Source organism: Sylvia atricapilla, chromosome 9 (assembly GCF_009819655.1).
Source record: "Sylvia atricapilla isolate bSylAtr1 chromosome 9, bSylAtr1.pri, whole genome shotgun sequence".
Classification (NCBI taxonomy): Eukaryota; Metazoa; Chordata; class Aves; order Passeriformes; family Sylviidae; genus Sylvia; species Sylvia atricapilla.
Genome location: NC_089148.1, coordinates 28,508,648 through 28,527,747, shown reverse-complemented (window position 1 = coordinate 28,527,747; position 19,100 = coordinate 28,508,648). Strand labels below are relative to the sequence as shown.

At 41.9% G+C, this 19,100-nt stretch overlaps 1 protein-coding gene across 2 annotated transcripts in view; it reads right to left on the bottom strand.

The window, feature by feature from the left end:
- Positions 1 to 18,684, bottom strand: part of USP24 (ubiquitin specific peptidase 24) — a 61,888-nt gene extending 43,204 nt beyond the window's left edge. For both annotated transcript variants that reach the window (XM_066325428.1, XM_066325429.1), the window contains exons 1-7: positions 18,206 to 18,684; positions 5,804 to 5,969; positions 4,786 to 4,853; positions 3,194 to 3,337; positions 2,562 to 2,684; positions 1,643 to 1,678; positions 1,000 to 1,065 (exon numbers count right to left, since the gene is read on the bottom strand). In XM_066325428.1, coding sequence (XP_066181525.1) covers positions 1,000 to 1,065; positions 1,643 to 1,678; positions 2,562 to 2,684; positions 3,194 to 3,337; positions 4,786 to 4,853; positions 5,804 to 5,969; positions 18,206 to 18,511 — 909 coding nt within the window. In that variant the 5' untranslated portion in view covers positions 18,512 to 18,684. The remainder of the gene's footprint in view (positions 1 to 999; positions 1,066 to 1,642; positions 1,679 to 2,561; positions 2,685 to 3,193; positions 3,338 to 4,785; positions 4,854 to 5,803; positions 5,970 to 18,205) is intronic.
- Between the last annotated feature and the right edge of the window lie 416 nt (positions 18,685 to 19,100).

The window sequence follows — 19,100 nt, the reverse complement described above, 5'->3', positions numbered from 1 at the left end:
TCTCTTCAATGCATGATTTTAAAGTGGTATCTATTGTCAAGAAATTAAATGTATAAAAGCATTTGTTTGCCAATAAATAATATCAAAATCAATTTCTTTCCATGCTGGATCAAGAATGGTGGAACTGAGTGTGCAGCAGTGCAACCCAAAGCCCAAATTAAGTGACGCTGACCCAGATTTCCTTCCTAAGCAAGCAGTTATTAATCATTAAACAAAGTCAAGTCAAAGTTTCTATTACAGATCTGGCATGTAAATTATGGTTTTCCTCATTCTTGTGTCAAGCTCACATATGAACCTATCTCTATATAAAGCAGAAAATATTGATAACCCAAGAAAAGAAGTTGAATTCCCTCCAAGTGGCACGTCACTGAAGGCAGACTGATTTTGTACTGGGGGACAAGGTTCCAGATGACACAGTTTCCCTTTAGCCTCCTCATTCTCCAAAGCTTGAAAGAATTGGAAGTCTCCTGAATATAGGTTAGCAAGCTAAAACTAACCAAGTTAGACTTCACACCAAAAATAGTTTAGCTCTGTTGAACCAGTCAGTTTTAAGACACTGCTCTTGAAAAGTTGTTTAGGATTAGACACTGTCTGTCTTCCTAAAGATTTTTTTTCCTTAAAGAGTGATCTCTGTAATAAATGACAGAAGTCAATTCACTTGCAGCTAAATGCAGCTATGGGTGCAGTAAACAGAAATCCAGGGACATACTGGTGAACATACAATGAAACTACTTTGATTGATGTCTAACCAGAAGGCTGAGTGATAGCAGAAAGGTACACTAATTTCTCCTCTTTTCTGTGAAATCTTAATTGCTCTTCAGTCAGAATTCTTATGTACAACCTCGTTTGACCTCCAGCTTGACAGCATTTCTCCAGGGCTCTGTGGGAGTGTTGCTCTGGTACCAAAGAAAAGGTAAAAGCACTGCCAAAAGGGACACTTGCTGGTTCATGGAGGGTAAAATGGAAAGGGAGAAGCCTCATGACAGAAGGTGGACTTACCCCAAGTTCAATATCTTCAGAATTGAGTTTGGACTGAATTGCTGAAAATCCACCCAACTCGGCAAACTGAAATAAAATAATCAGTATTACACAGTGAACTACAGTACTTTATCTTTAAATAAGAGATTATAGAAAATACTCCACTGACAGTTCCTGACATGCCAACAAGTGTCCTTTACAATGGAACATCCCATCCAAAAACAGCTTTATATTTTCATGGGAATTCAGGGGCACACTGGGGAATGCAATGCAATTATCCAGGGTATCAGGGTTTAAGCATCAAATGCTAGAAACTGTCTAAAAATGGACATAGGGAAGAAAGGTACAGCACATACAGCAACAGCTGACTGGACTGGCACTTTTTCTTGGGGGGACCTTTGATTGCAGCCTCAGCTGAGCTCTCAAATTCCTCTACTCATAGATACCACATCAGGGTAAAGGTGCTCAAGGGAAAAGGCAGCAACTCAACAAGTTTTATTTTACAAGGCAGGATTAAAATCTCAAACTATTTTTTTGTGGTTGTCAGAAAAGTGAGGAGTGAGCAAACAAGTCAGGGCAAGGTGAAGTGGGGAGGAGAAGAAATTCTCTCTGAAGACCAATGAATTCAAGTGACAAACAACAATTCTGGTTTATATTTACCTACCCTGTTTACCAGATCCACCAGCCACCCATGAGGTTCCTTGAACAATAAGAAAAGGAACAAATCAGCAGCTGCAACATCATTGTTAAACATTTGTCTTCTGAAACAGACATTTGGACAGACATCTTCAGCCCATGAACCCACAAATGGATGCACTATTACACAAACAAAACAATGTTTGTAACAGCTCCTGTGCAAAGTGTAGCTGGAGCTCTGCTCGGTTCTCATGAGCATCATCCTGTTTTGGACTCAGCCTGACATCACTGCCCATGTGCTGTGGCAACAGATCACATTGTGGCTGCTGACTCACAAGCAACTGTATTTATAGCACTGTAGCAGTTGTGGAACATTACTTTCCTAAAGCAGCAGATTTAGAATTTTCTTTCTACGGCCACAAACGTGTTTGCTGAAGGAGAAATCAACTCCATTGATGCTGTTTTGGACGCACTCATCTGGAAAACTGGTGACAAGATAATGCAAATCTCAAAAACTGCCTCCTTGCCAGTGAGTTTGAGTTGAAGATATTTTATCTTTGGCTGTCAAAAAAGCCTGAATTCTCTACTAAAACTGAACACTTGAAGTTATCCTGGTCATTTCACACTCAACAACCAAACAGATGTCAGTCCTTAGATACACAGATCCACCCACTGTGGGCTTCATGTCTAAAGCAACACACAGATTGTGGTGCTACTTTAGACATGAAAGTACACCCATTTCTAAATGTAGCCTCTAACAGAGAATTGGAACAATTTGAGAGCACAAATTAATGTCTACAGACCAACACACACTTCACAGCTATTTGCAATAATTCTTGGTGACATACTTAAACTCTGTGTTACAAATACCTACTAAACAAATAATCTTAGCTTGAAACAAAGACATCCACCCTAAAATTAAGTTTTCAGGGCATGGCCATGCTTACCTTCTGAAAAGTGGATATGGGTGAGACAGCATGCATGTTCCCCTCCCCAAAGACTTCTGCCCAGTTTCTCTGGCACACCTTCATTCGATTCTTGAAATGATATTCATTGTCGGGGTTAAATGCCTTGAAAGAAAAGCCCATGGTAATGAACAGGTGCCTTATGCCAGGTTCAAAACTTCTCTTGATAATATTTGACCATTTCAGCTGAGCATTCTCCTGGCTGACAGTCAAAAAGTCTAGTAAAAAATAAAGCTGAATACAAGCCCCCAGCTCCTGCCTCTCAGTTCTCACTATATAAAGCATTTGAAGCCTTTATTCTGTACAGACAATATCCAATAATCATGTGAGGCAGAGGTTAATAAAACAGAGATCTGAACACAAAGTATCAATTTAAAAAAATAAATAGCTAAGTGACAAAAATGTGATTTTTTTTTAAACTGCTATTTTACAGAAGTTTTGAACAGCACCCACTCCTTTGAACTGCCTACTGGATGTAAAATATCTGCAGCAAGCTATGGCTGCAGATTTTAAGACAAGGAGCTGCAACTTAAACAGTTGGAAAAAGCATAAGTTGCATAAATACAAAATACCAAATACCCAGATATTAGAAACTGCATCAGAGAGTCAAATACCATTGTAAGCACACCCAGCAGGCCCACAGGGATAGGATCCTGTTTTACTCTTTCTGCAACCAGGTCCACCAGCAGCATGAGCATGTTGTAGATTCCTTCATGGATCTCAGTTCCCCACTTGTGAACAGCACTGGATGTCAACAGCTAACAAAGCAAAAAAACAAACAACCTAAGTTTTTGAAAGTTTGAGCACCATCACAAACAAGGACAAATTCATCAACTCCAGAGATTGTTTTCAGAATAAATGTTTCCTTAGAATGCACTCATCACTGTCTGGTGTGTTTTTCAGATTCTCTTTCTGCACTAAAGGCTTAAAGAGTTAATTCAATTTGTAATTCTGTGGAAGAACACCTTAAATCACAGCTTATGACAGAAAATAAAATCTATCACAGTGTTTTCCATTTGCATGCACTAGTAGAGACCGTAACCTTTGCAAAGACCAAGTAATATGAAACTAATCAGTTTGCAGATTGAACACACAACTATTAAATCTTGAAACAGGCAGCCATAAAGCTGCACTGATTCAGCTGAGGTAACCATTTACCAATTCACACTTTTTGAGCAGCTTCTATTGGAAAACAAAGCACATGTACCAAGAGAGAGAGGTATTCAATGCTGCTTCCACCTACTGAAACATGTTCTTTAAATCTGGTTTCATGGTTGTTTATAAAGGACACTTGGCTGCCATCTGCAAATTTAATTTAATTTCTGCTGTGTCTGAATAGAAGCAGATAAAAAAATCTTAATAGTTTAAATACAATCACTTTTTGTACAATTAATGGGGTTTCTTGTAAATATTTCAGCAAATTGTAATTCAGCACGTCCTGAACTTAGATTTCCACAGATTATCCTTTTGGAGGGATAATATACATTGTTTATCTCATTTGCAAAAAATACCAAGTGATACAAAACTATTGTATGTAAGATTAGGACCCTGATAACTAAATGGAAAATAATTTTTTTCCCTTAAATTTCTGTATTCCTTAAATGGAATTATATTATCAGTACTTTAATACTACTGACAGAGTGACTTTTTAAAAGGTATGTATGTGTTTTTATACATATAGTCCAATAACTGGGGAGGAAATAAAGTGGATGGAACAGTGGGAAGTCAATTAGTTTGGGGAACTCTATAAAAATTTCCAACAGCCCAGAGTAACACAGGGCATTGAGAACTGAAGAGAAAGACAAAATTCTAAATGGATTGTGAAAAGAATTTAGCAACCCTCTGAAGAAATAACAGAAAGAACAGTTAATGGAAATCTGACCAGGAACTTGCCACTAGTAGCCATATTTCAGGAGTCTTTAAACCTCTCTTTAGGCTCTGGTAATTACTACAAGGCTCTTCATTTAAGAGGGGGGAAAAAAAAAAAAAAAGAAAAAGCTAAGTGCTAAAATTGGTCAGAGTTACAGAATCAGGACCTTTTACGATTTACATTTAAATTTCTATGATTTTAATCTAGGAAAATAATTTGAGTGTGATTTTAATCTGAGAACCCATTCAGTAGTTGCCTGAAGTCTGGACTACAAAACATTACTTCCACCACAAACAACACAAAGAAACATTGAACTGGCCTCCTGTACCTACTCACCTTTTTAAATGCTTCAGGCATGCATCTGTCCATAAACCTCTTGCAATTCTCATCAGAATCAGAAAGACCTTTACAGAAAAAAGAGTGCTTTTTAAGGGTATTTAAAAAAATGCCTTTTAAGATGACCTCAGGGACCTTGTTGCAAATTTGAGGGAACACCAACCCAAACCAGCAGCAATAAACTGCTACTGTTCCTTCATGACTAGCATGCTTTTTAAGCTATAAAAAGCATGACTTGAGAGAACCTGCCTTTCAGACCTAAGAATTAATTTCCCAATACATTTTACAGCTTCTTCAAGCATTATTAGCACCATAAGCAACTTGTAAACTTCAGAGTTCACAATTCAGTCACTAATGATGCTTCAACAGCCTCCCTCGAAAACCAAATTAAAGCACAGCCTTTTAACACAGATTGGAAACAGAGAAGCAAACCAGAACCACTTAACAACTTCTATTCTTCCAAGAGATTGCAACATTCCTTTAGACTGAAAACCTCTCTTGTACTCTCAGTTATACACCAGTTCTTGGGTGTGGTGCCTCCATAACACTCCTAACCCCAGCCAAAGTACTGAATAAGAAGAGTCAAATCCACATCTAATGCAATATAAGCATTTCACCAGGGAAAAACAACCACTTATACAAGCATGGTACAGCAGAGACTGAGATGACAGCTTGCTTTTATGAATGGAAAATAACCAGCACAAGGAAAAAAGAGTCAGTAATTTAGCTCCGAAAAGATGTAATTCCCACAATTATTAGAACATAAAGAAACATGTGCACCACTTTTTTGAAAAAAGATTAAGTAAACAAATTACTTCAGAGAGAAAAGAAAAGAGCTCAAGGTTGTTTTTACAGCACTGGGTAGAACAGTTCACTGTTAACCCCTTTCCCAGAGACGTGATTGTTGTGCAGGGTGCAAATAAACAGCAGCAAGATGAAAGTGAAAGACCCAACTGGCCAACATTCTCTGTGACACCCTCTGAAGAGACAATCTGTGTAATTGTGAGAGGGAACTTACCCAGTCTTGCCAGGTAGGTGGATGCAATTAGGCACTTGCCTAATGACTCCTCCCGCTTGTAGGGTATGGACCAGTGATCTGTCAAAACTCTGCTCTCCAGTTCATACAAGTTGGTTGTTGGAAACTCAATCCCTTCACCAGAGCAATTCCCATTTTCATCATTTTTCTGTGGGTGAAAAAAAAAAAAAAAAAAAAGAAAAAAAAGTTCAAGGGAACCAGTTTCCTAGACACATTAAAGGGTTTAGAAAAGGCAGCCGTGCTTGTAACAAGCATGTCAAATTCCCAACCCTGAGGCTGCTTGTGTTTTTCAAGGTAAGAATTTAATATTTCAATTTGAATTGAAGGGATTACATACCTGGATGTATTTTGTGTAGTTGATAACTACTATGTTTACATAACTAATTGCTAACTAATTGCCTGTTTAAGCAGCAAATCTTGTTTCATAGCATATCAGATCCCAGAGCCAGGTGATAAGTACTTCCAGTCCCTGGGAGACTGTAGAGTACAAGTTCTGATCTCCATAGATCTGCACATTAATCCTCTGTTCAACAACTCCTGTAGAATATGGGAATAGTTTACTCTAAGAGAAGCCCATTTCATCCCAGCCCATTAGAAATACAGATTATTGTTTCAGTACATCAAGATTTTCTTTTACTAACTAATAATCGAAAGAAAAATCTACATCAAATACAGTCATCCAACAAGGTAATGCAATTATCCTTCTCCTGAAATCATAAGGAGTTACTGGCAACTATTGTGGAAGGTAAGAGGGAACAGCCAAGCAGGTGACTGCAGCTAAGCTTTGCAGGTTTCCTTGCTAGTGGCACTAAAGAGCTGCTATTTCTGTGTACAGGACACAGAATTACCCCCCACTCTCCAAGTGCCATACGAGGTAACTGCCTCAGCAGCGCCAAAGAAAGAATAGACAAGTTATTCATTTATTTGCCTCTGTTTATTTTTCAACCTCCCATAGATGCCAGGTACCTAGTGTGTCATAGGGTTCACGTGGACTACCTTTCCCTGGCTCAGGCAAAGGCAGCAGGAGAAAGGACAGAATGTCTGGGTCAGGTCTGGCAGCCAGCACGAGCCACTGCTGGGGGCAGTGGAAAACAAGAGCAGTGATGGTAACAAGATCCCACTGAAGGAGGGAAAAAAGCCAGGGACATGGAGGGAGGAAGGACAAGCAGGAAAAACACTCAAAAGTTAAAAAACCAGACAGTGCCATGAAAGTGAATGGAACAAGTAGAAAGTAATAAAGCAAAAGAAAGGATTGAACTCTGGAGGAGATGGTATACCAAGAACAAAATCAATGTATGCACGCAAACGTGCTGCCAGCTCTCTCACTGCATTTGCTGTTTGTAGGATTAGATCCCTTTAAAAAAAGTAAATGTGTCATTCACTTTCATAATGGTTCAAAACTATTAAGCCAAGGGAACAGCAATTGTACAGAGCTTAACCTTTAAAGTTCATGGACAGCACGTGGGCTGGACTTACTAATGTTCTGAAGAGCAGCAGGACAATTTATGGGAACAGAACACTGCTTAGAAAAAAACCACATATTGGTGTTTGGGAAATAAAGTGTCACCTTTCTCCAACCCCCTGCTAAACACTTACTCCTCAGTTTGTCTTTATAGGAAGTTGTACTTTAAGAAACCTGAATATGAGTGCTGAAAACTGTGGTCACTGTGCATGGAAGCTGAATATAATTCCCATCTAGCAAATCATGCCCTGTTTAAATACTTCAGGTTTGGGAAAAGGGATGTTTGAAAGTCTACATGAAAAGACACTGATATTACACAGAAGTATTTTCTAGGAATTAAACTGTTAATTCTACAGCTTCTGTAAAGAACACCCATGCAGAAAACAAACCCATTTCCTAAGAAAACAAGTGTGCAGTTACAAAGAAAGTGCTCACAGTAACAGAGCGGGAGTGAACTTTTAATATAATAAAGGCAGACTGAGTATAACACAAACACCCAACTGCTGGGCCTTCAAGGACGACAGCTCAGCCTCCAATTGTAGCCAAGGAAAGCAACATTTCAACAAATGTTACAGAAACAGAGCAACAGTTGTGTCATTCCCTGGAGGAAAATGCACATTAAATAAACGCAGGGACAGCAACTGGTACCTTAAAAGGTACAGAATAGCAATGCAGCCCTTCAGCTGTAGCTGAAAAACTCCACTTGTTGTTCTGCTTTCCCATTTGCATCCAAGCAGTGCTGCTCATTAATTACCTGTTTCCACACAAGTGATTGCCAGGGTCCATGACACAGAAATTCATATGGAAAGTGAAATAATGCCTGTTCTTCACTGTACATTCAGCTCCCACATTATCATAAATTATGCTCAGAACACATCTGGACTATTGACACATCGAGTCTACCAACAGTGCAGTGGAAAGATGTTTTATACAAAAAGTGACTGTGGTATTTGGAATATTGCCCTAATAACAATGGGAACTATTTGCATTGAAGGAGCACGTTTTTGGCACTTTCCAGGAATTAGAGGCAATGAGGCTTCTTGCTTGAAAGTGCTCTGCTAGCAAAACCATGTAGAGAAAGTATCAAGTTCATTTATTAATTTTAGAACACATCCACATAGCTTCACAGCTACTGTGAAACCTGTGACAGTCTCAAACATACACCCAGGCAGTTTAAAACCCAAATTCCCCTCCAAACCATTAATAAATTTAACACTCTTCATTTCTGGGAGATTACAGCTACGTTCACATTTTATTAATGCAGACTGAGTTGCATTTCTTAAAAACAAATCTACTACAAGAAACAGTCTCTTTAAAGACTTACTGCTGCTCTTTCATAATTAGTGTCTTTCTGCACATGAAAAAGGCCAGACTGTCCCCCACCCAGTTTTGAAATCAATTTGGGCATTGCTCTTTAAAGTGAGGGATTTATTTATTACCAGCAGCTGCTGTAGCAAGGTGAAACGTCAGCTCAGTTCTTGCATCATCTTTTGTTGGCTGGAGATCTGCACACAGATCTCACACTCCAACACAGCCTGGAGAACTCACTTCTCTGCTGAGAGATTTTCAGCCCTGAACACACATCCACAATTAATGCTCTGTCACCGAGGAGCTCAGGGACTGTCACTGCAAACTCTACTGACAAAGGTCCATGGAGGGAATAAAAAATTTTGAAGAAAAATTATGGCACATGCAAAAGTAAATAGGATAAAAGGCACGTCAGCCTCCCAAAAAATGGGTTTTCTGAATCTTGGCTTTGGGAAATTACATGGGGTTTGTTTGATTGTTTATAAATTAATGTATATTAAAAGCTACTTTCCTTCCCTCAAATAGGTGACTTCAGAATGGTGTCTGCCAGTTGATGATGATCAGTATCAGGGCTCTGCGATTCTGGCTTAGCACTGGACTGGCCCCCAACATGATAAGGATTTGGAGGGATGTTCTTCCACAAAATAGCAAAAAAAAAAGAAAAAAGAAAAAAAAAAAAGAAAAGAAAACAAAAACAGAAACAAAAAAAACCCCCAACAAAACACCAAAAAAAAAAAAAAAAACCCACAAAAAAAAACCCAACAAAACCCACCCCCCCCAAAAAAACAACCCAAAACCGAAAACAAAACACAAACAAAAAACAACAACAAAAAAACCAACCCAGCCCTATTCCTGGTAACCAACGGGTCATCCAAAAATAAACTGTCTAAAGGGCTGTTACAATCAGTCTTTTCTGCAGTGGAAGTCATGGTGCACATCATAAATCTGTGACTCTTTCTACAGTTGAAATACTGAGACCAACAAACTTTTGCTGACAAACCTTTAATATAGTTTTCCATGCCTTCTGATATATCTCTTACTGCACAAAAGCCCTGAAGATCCCCTCATTCTAACAGTCTTGGCTCCTCTGGCTTATTTTCAAGGTGTGAAAATGCAGTTATGGCTAAACACACACACAGGCTCCCAGGAGAAAAACCCTCACAGGAACAGGCACAAGCTCAAGATTCCCTCCCTGGGGACCTGGCACCTCCCAGATTTGCTTGCAAGGCTGAATAAACAAAAAACTCTTCGACATCTGATCAATAAAGCATTGCTTAAATCTGTAGCATAAAACCTTCTATTGAAGAGTAACACAGAACAAAGATTAGCACAAAAACTGAAATGTGAATTAACTGTAATTGCCAAAAGGTCACAGTTTAAAGCTTCAAAATGTATTCATGCAGTATTCAGCTAATTAACTCATCAAACACTGTTTAACTAAAGCCTCTGACAGTTCCCATACCAGTCACTTTACATAAAATAACAAGGAATTTAAGACTTGTTTTGATTCTAATTGGCACCCTTAATAATGAAATTACAGTCAAATTATAATATAAATTTGTTAATTTGATTTTGATAGGAGGCTACCAACAGAATCTATTATCCCCACAGCTAAGACACATTATGTGCTCTTGCATCCAGTGTAACTCAGGAAACAAAACCCCAAAGTCATGTTTCTTTCAACAAGCAACAGGATCACACTTTCTAAGACACCAGCAGACCAAGCAGTTACCTCCACCTTGTGCCTCTCTAATTAAAGCGATTTTCACAAAAAATAACCATCACTTTATAGCCAAGAAAGCAGACTTTTGAAGTCTCATTGCATTGTTAAAAAAAGCCAAAAGAACTGAAACCTTGTTACTATGTACCTACAAACAGGATGAAGTTTAACTTCTCTGAAAAACAGTGAGGAAAAAAAAATGCATAAAGCCAGAACTTGCAGACAACAATTTTAGGTCCACCTTTCAGTTTTTATCACAGACATAGCCAACATAAAGAAATCAATTTTCCAATGCTACAGCTTTTCCAGCTGCTAGGTGTCAGCAGGGATGCTCCCCTGGGCCACAGCACTGATGTACCACTCACAAATGTTTGCAGAGCACTGCAGCGCTCAGGTGAAGGCAAGGTGAGAGAAATACATCAAATAAACCCATAAAAACAGAGCATTTCTCTGCTCTGATGTATTGTGCCCATCAATTTGTGGGAGAAGCCACGAATCCTCAAGTCACGACCTGACAGTCCCTCTACCTGCCAGACTATTGATTAAAGCAGCTTTTACTTTCATGCTTGGATGTCAAACCTTTTCTTCTTTTAATTAACTCCTAAAAGGGGGATATTCTGTTACCTAGAACTGAAACACGAGTGTAACAATTCAAAGCCCTTCAAATAACTCAAAGCCACCACCTTGCACTTAACACATAAACACTAAGAACGATGTAATGAACGTTTTTAAAAATTGTCACGCTTTCATAGCTGTAACCTATTCGAGTTTTATAAACTGGTATTGCAGATGGTTAAAGAACTTTCAACTCTTGTTAAGTGGCAGATGTGGGAACAAAATTTCAGAGCATTTCCTAGCTGCCTGTTTCTGCACTCAGATTGAACCCACTGGACCCAGACTTCTAAGAGCAAGCTTGGTATCCTCTTGTGAATATGTCAGTAAGACACAAAAAAAATGGTGTCATGTATGGAATTTCCACATTATGTTTCTTACCAGGCAATAAGAAAACCCACTGTGATTTCCAGAATGTTTTACTGATAAACAGACATTTACTTGCAAAGTATTGTCCCAGTTTTAAACTGTTTTAAGTCCTAAAGAGATATAACGTCTCACCCTTGAATTTTCATCCGGAGAAATATATTGGGATGCAAAAATTTTAAAGTGCAGCAACAGATAGGAATGGTTTTTGTTGTTTATGTTCTGCTAAGAGAACATAAGCTTGTGGGTGAGATACACAGATGTTTTGTTTTGTTCTTTTTTTCATAGAAATGATGCTCTTAAAATTTCTACTATGGACTACTTTACACGAACAAACGCAGTCTTGTCACGAGAAAAAATGCTAGTATTTTGTCATGCTAATAGAAAAGAATGATACCAGTCTACTACTAAAGGAAAAGAAATCCTCCTTTACAGACTCTGCCTAAGTGAAGTTGATCTGGACTCTCATCCCATCATAGGGATGCCCAAAGAAAAACCCAATTTATTTAGTGAACTTTCTCACAGAAGGTTTTAAGACGCTGACCCTAATTGAGAGTAGCGCAAGGTCACCATCAAGGATGTGCATTTAGACTAAACCCTTAGTAGCTGTAAAGGATTATGACACATTATAACCACAAAACCCCCTATGGCTTCACCTTCCCTCTGTCCCCCCCGTGTCTCACAACCAGGAGCCGTGTAAGACTGGGAATAAGAACATGACATGAATTTGAAAAATAAAAATAAATCCAGCAAAGCTGAGAATTAACTCAGAGCTCCTGAAAACATGGGTTGTATTATCTCCCTGATTTCCAGGGGGATGGCGTGATGTTACCAGGCAATACTCTCTGATGTACTTGCCTCCTCGTTCGAAGACAAACACAGTCCTGAGAATCACAGCAAAACAAAACAACCGAGGCTCTGTAAACACAGCACTCGAATTAAAACCTCCATTTAACTTCAAAAATACAAGGAGCCTCTTTGCCCTTTTACGCTGCTATTAGCACGGTATTCAGTGAAATCTGAGGCAGAGATTCACTACAACCACTTTTGGCAACGTATTTTGAGTAAGTTGTTCGTGATAAGTATTTGATAAGTTGTAGGTGAGGGAGAGGTCATGGAAAGCACTTTTAGGAATGCCATTCATAAGGAACCAAGGAAAACACTCATATTCCATGTGTTTTCACTATTGTCTGTGGATATATTTAACAACTTACTCCATCGGTGTAGCTACAAACAGCCGGACTCAGAGTCAACACCATTATTCCTCCCAAACCCTGAGTTTTCATAAGCACACAAAACCTCATGCTTGTTCCCAAATAACTCGGAATAACTTGGTGTGATATCGGATAAACATCGTGCTTTAAAACAATGAAACAATGAATCACAAACGCTTAACATTTCAGTATTTAATTTTAAGTCAATACTTGTATCTCCCTTTGCCAAAACACCAGGAATTAATAGAGAAGTGCTGCAGAACCACAACATAAAGTATTTACTGCAACGTTTTAGCGACCAAAGGTCAGGCTCTGGAAAGGAAAATTAATTCAATAATGCTGCTAAACAGTCATCTATACTTCTGTTCTACTGATGTGTAGTGAAACAGAAACCAGAACTGACAAAGCAGCTGATTCTGACAGCGTGTAATTACGAAATTGTGACTAATATGAAAAAAATCTTTAAATGCCTCTCGAGATCATTCTGCTGGGCGTCAGAAAAGCCAGAACTGTTGTAAAGTAGTGTGAGGAAGATCAAGTGGCAAGAAACCCAGGGAACATTGGCTTTTAAAATGAATTTTTAATTTGGCCCCTGAAACATATATACCAAAGGCTATTCCTACAGCAGCACAAATACGTGTTTTTTTCAAAATAAAGGCTTACAAAAGAAACAGGCACTTCCTCTTTGCCCTCCTCACACAAAGAGCTACTGTTCCTTAATCCAAAAGCAATCCAAATGATTTGCTGGAATTAACTTCTAACACTGGCTAATTTGTTTTTATTCTCGTTCTTCCTCAGTATTTCACTTCCTTATTAAACAGCTGCCACAGAATAGCACTGTAAACTGGGAAGATGACCAAAAAATGCTTCCAGAGGACATTATACCAGAGACACTTCCTGCCCAGCTGAGGATTTGGCTGTACAGAGCTGTCTCCCACCTTCACTGACCCTGCAGGCATCACCTTCACCAATGAACCAGTAATTACAGAGTGCTCCTCTCAATCCAGCAATTACTCTAACCATCACATTACATGATAATGACTTGGTGAGTTATTCAAAACAAAGCTGACATTTAAAATGAACCAGCTGCACCTCTCAGTATCACCCCTACTTCTCTAACTTTATGTAGCATCTCTATTAGTCTGTGTTATACCAAGAATGAAACCCAGAGTGTTTTCTTTCTAATGCTTTCAAGAAAGCGTTAATGGAGTCAGAATATAGAAAGAGGTTCCACACCAGGGCCACTCATTTTAGAAAACAGTGATGCTGAAAACCAGGAGTGCTAAAATACTAATTCCACTTGACACTCTGGTGGCATCCAGCCAAGGACTCGATGCCAGAATCCACCACAGAGCTTTATTTGATTGCTTAATTGTTTTACAAGGCCGATTCGTTGACAAGCCACACTGTAAAGCCTCCACATGAGAACGCAAGAAATACTCACTTTTGCAAAGCTCAAGACTACTTACAAGAGAGGAGACTGACTTTAAATGTGCAGAATTATACTGTGAAATCCATCTCATTTGCTTGAAGGCTAAATACCTTCTTTGTCTTTAAACAAATACAGCTCCTTCCATTCAAAGATCAAAGAACTTCACGGGCTTAACGTCCATGGTTCTCCTAATAAAGCACACCCCTTTAGCCTCATTTTACACATTAAAAGCTAAACCAGAGGTTAAGTTCCACACCCACCGTGACGCAGCACATCTGTGGCAGAACTGCTTTCAGTCCTGAGCTTTAATAATGAGCAGAGGTAGGGTTTGAACACCACAGTTCTGCAGCATGACTAGTGAGAATGTTCCTGGCACTGACACTCACTACAGTCGCTGAGCTGTTTTGTTTTCCCACAAAAATCCCTCCTCTCGCAGTCAAACAGCACCTCAAAAGCCATCTTGGACAAGTTTTATTATAAACCTTACCTAGTAAAATGTGGCATGCGTGAGCTTTTGAGCCAGTTCAACTAAAAAGACATAAATCAAAAGAGCACATGCTGAAGGGGACAGGAATAGCCAGGGGGTAATATAATCTGTTCATCACAATTTAGCCAAAAGGTCACAGTAATGGCTCTCAGAAGCTCTTTTAAAAGCAAATTAAGATTGTTTTAGTGAAGGTTATACAAACCATTGCTATACCTTTAGTATTTTTACCTGCCCCTCCCCACAGTTTCAAGTTCTCTGCTCACAATCCCCATTCCTCTCAAACTCATTAAAGCCAGGAATTGTGGCACTTGTGGCAATTCCTGGACACACTGACAGACGTTGTCATCGCACTCATTTATAGTCTTGTCTTAAATTATAAGGATTTAGCAGCAGTTCATAAAGCAGCTTATCTGTCAGTCAGATGAAGAGATGAGCACAGCATCCTTCACCCGCCTCCCCTCAGCACAGAATCACACCGTGACAATCTGCATGTTGCCTAAGGAATAAACACAGAAACCCCCACGTTCTTGCCAAATGGCAAGATTTACTTCTGTCAACAGACATAAACATAGAAGTTATGCCAAACGCACGAAGCCACCTCTTGGAAAAGCGGGTGACCTCAGTCTGTCAGCGCGGTTTGGTGCTACAAAGGGCAAAACTTCCAACCAGCTGTAAACCTCAAGCTGAACTCCCTGCGGTTTCAGAAGACTGCACAAATGAACTGAAGCTCCCTTTGCACTTCCAGCTTTGTCTGGCCTTTTCCTTTCGATGAGTTAGGTGTGATCCTGCTACCAGCATCAATGCCAAAGGCACAGCACAGCTATTAACCTAAAACTGAAGCAACTGGGAAACACCGGCCTCCTGAAACTGAAGTTTTAACCTCATTGAAATTTATGCACATCTTCACCTCAAGCCTCATACAGAAAGCACAGGGCATATGTTGGGCCAGCTCACAGCAGCTATCTGGCTTCTGAGGCAGTTACTCCAAATTCAGGCTTCTTTAACACTTTCAGACATCCCTGAAGACCAGCAGTCAGGACTTCTGAAAGAGGATTCACACTGATTTTTAAAATCTTATCTAAACAAGACATGTTTTAACCAGTATGATATGTATCTGGTTGCAGTGCTCCTCTCAAAGAAAACCACTAGACAAGCCTTTCTTTGATCCACATGAAGGCTGAACAGATTCTAACATTATGTAATAGAGACCAAATAAGCATATGCAAACATAATGGATTCATTACTGATTAAGGAAAATGTAAAGTGTTTAATCATTCATAGACCTATTCTTATACTCATGCTAAAGTGTACTCAGCCAAAAAAAGCATGTAAATTCAAAGTACAGACCTGTTATGCGTGCCATGAAGAATGACTGAAGCATTCTTGTTATTTTTAAATTATAACATCTAATCCTAACTTTTGTTCATGAAGCGTTAGACTGGAACATTTTACTCAGGGGAAAATTTCTAAGAATTCTTCTCCTGTGATTTATCTCCTCTTTATCTCCTGTTGCTGATATATAAAAATCCCAAAATCTAACATTTCACTTCCTCCCCACTGAATAAAACTGGTATTATGAAGAGAAGGAAGAATACACACTCGAAGAGCTGTTAGAAAGAGAGATGATACTGAGAGGAAGAAAACCAGAAATAACATCTGAATTACCACAAGACAGCATGGGGTACAATATGTTTCACCATAATGTGTATGACTACAATGAATAATATAGCTGCTTCTGCAATGGCTTTCTGTACAGCTTCATATGCCATAAACTTCTGCTGAATGGAAAACTACTGATTAACCTGATTAATTACTGATTAACCACTTAAAGAATAGCTGTAGCTTATTAAATGCAATGCTAGATTACAGCTGACAAATAAAAAAAAAAAACCCAAGAACTGATCATATATCACTTTCCTCCTTTCATAAAATGTATGTCAAAAGGTGTTAAATTGTACTGCAGTGTTAGACAATTATGCACAGGCAACAATTCCAATCTCATGACTTCTATAGATGTAACTCTTTGATTACAAAAATACTCTATTGCATACACATGTAGAAGTTGACAGATGCTCATATGCAAAAAAATCCAATTACTAAACTGAAGCATGTATTTATATAAAATTTCATGCAGAAAGACACCTCAATCCTTCTGAAATGCCTGCTCTGTGCAGTGATTTACCTACACTGAAATGTTTTGACTTCCCTCCAGTGGGTTAGAAAGAACACAAGCCAGAGCAAACAACAACACGAGTGGCAAAGGAAACTATTATAAACGGTAAATAAATCTGATCAGAAATACAGGATGAAATCATGGGGGGGCGGGAGAATCCTCTGAGAGCTGTCAAAGTGCCATTTGTAATGGGAACGAGAGCAGGGGAGAAAGTGCTTCTCTGAAGTTTACACTGACAGCTTCTCTTGAAATGTCACACTGACAAGCCAGACTATCCCAGCTACAACTACATCCAACCCAAATGCCAACAAGAACTCTCATTCACTCTCAATCCTTCACAAGGGAAGGTTGGAAACCAGTTCCCTGGCACTTCAGTCAAGGAAGTTAGAGAGCAGCTCCGCTTCTGTGCGGCACACGTGCCATCCCACGGATCACCTTACTCCACAAGCACACATCAGCAGCTTAGAGGAGCTCAGGATGTAACCCAGTTAATTCAGTGAGCAGGATCACCTATCTTTATTCCTCAGGGCTGGACGTCAATACGCCGAGGCTACGGATACGGATGATCCGTGCAAGTGTAGTTACGCACCAGATACGCCCATGGATTCTTCATGAATGTATTTATAGACACGTACACATGCATGCACAGGAAAGGGAGCACTTTTCTGGCACAGAAAACCCTCAGGATACTCTTCACTAGAGCCTGGCAGGGTACACGAGGTTCCCTGCTTTTATCCACGAGCTTAAGCATCTTGCTCTTGACCATTTCGCCAGACGGAGGCTGAGCAAGGTGGCTCTTTGGTATCACACAGAGGGGCTTTCTGCTGCTCTCAGCCCCACGAGTCCCGCAGTCCGGGCACTACTAACAACCAGCTCTTGTCCTGTGAGCACTCTGTGAAGTTTTGGGAAAGAGACCAGGAAGAGGAGAAGGCTCTATAGGAAAGCATTACAGGACTGTTCCAGACAGCGAGGAGAGCACCGTGAGTGCATGCGCTGGCTGAAGGGTTCAGAATTCTGGAAGAGGATGGAAGAGAGAGAAAAGCAAACAAGGAGGAGGGAGAGGACCTGAGAAAGGGTGACATTCTCCAGCACTTCGATCTACTTCAGTTTTATTTTAGATCACAGCTCCAAGTTATGAGCTCAAGCTCTGTTCTGAAAAACATTTGACCTCACCGCGTTCCTATTTCAGAACTTACGCTCAGCTTATCCAAATAAAACCGTACGTAAAGTCATACCCACACCGCGCTTTCCTTCACATTGTGCAAACAGTTAAAAAAAAAAAAAATAGACAGCCCTTAGTCACCGGGATTATGCAAGAAGGCACAAGAGGGGGAGCGAAAAGCAGAGCCCTACGGTAGCCACACATTCCTGGAATGCCAAGGAAAACCCTGGGCGCGCTTCACCTTGCAGCGATGGCAGGGAACGGGCTCGGGAGCGCGCCGGGCGGGCGGCGGGCAGGGAATGCGGGGGGACGAGGAGCCCCGGGCCCGGGGAGGGACGGCGGGTCCCCGGGCACCTCCCGCCGGCCCCGTGCCCGGGCCGACCCCCGCCCGCGGGGCCCCGGCAGCGGCTGGCTCCCGCCGCCCCGGGACCGTCCTCCCGCAGCTCACCTCGGTCTCCACCACTTCGTGGTAGGCGGGCGGCGGGTCGAAGCCGCCCCCGCCGCCTCCGCCGTCCCCGTCGCCGCCGCGGGGGCCCTGCCCGCCGGCGGGGGAGCCGTGGCCGCCCGGCGGGCCCTGCCCGCTCTCCATGGGCTCGTAGCCGCCGTAGTGGAGGCCGGGCCGCTCGTTGGTGAGCAGCGCCACGGCCTCGTTGATGTCGTTCTTGGCCAGGCGCAGGGCCTTGCGGATGGCGGCCGCGTCCGAGAAGCCCATGCAGAGCAGCGTGGTCATGTGCTGCTCCTCCTCGCTCTCCATGGCCGCGCCGGGGAGCGGGGCAGGAGGAGAAGAAGGAGGAGGAAGAGAGGGAAGGAGAAAGAGGAAGAAGAGGAGGCCGGGGCCGGGGGGGAACCCCCACGGACCGAGAGGCGCCGGGCTCAGGCGCTGCCCGCCCCGCGTGCCGCCATGTTGCCGGGAGCGCCGCTCCCCTCCCGCCACCGCCGCCGCGGCGGCCGCCCCGCCCCGCCCCGCCCCGCCCCGCCCCCCCGCGCGCGCCCCGCCCCCCCGCGCGCGCCCCGCCCACGCCCCCGGCCACGCGCCCCGGCCACGCCCCCGGCCACGCCCCCCCCCCGGCGGCCCGGAAGCGGCGGCGAAGCCCCGGCCGGGGAGCGCCCGCCGAGCCCGCGTCACGTGACCGGGGGGAGGTGTGAATGGACCGGCGTGGGAAAGGGGCGTGGCCGAGGGGGCGCGTGAGGGCGGGCGGCGTTGTGAGGGGAGCGGGGACCCGGACCGGGATGGGAACGGGAACGGGAATGGGAACGGGGACAGGGATGGGGATGGGGATGGGGATAGGGATGGGGACGGGGACAGAGATGGGGGTGGAAACCCGGACGGGAACGGGGACAGG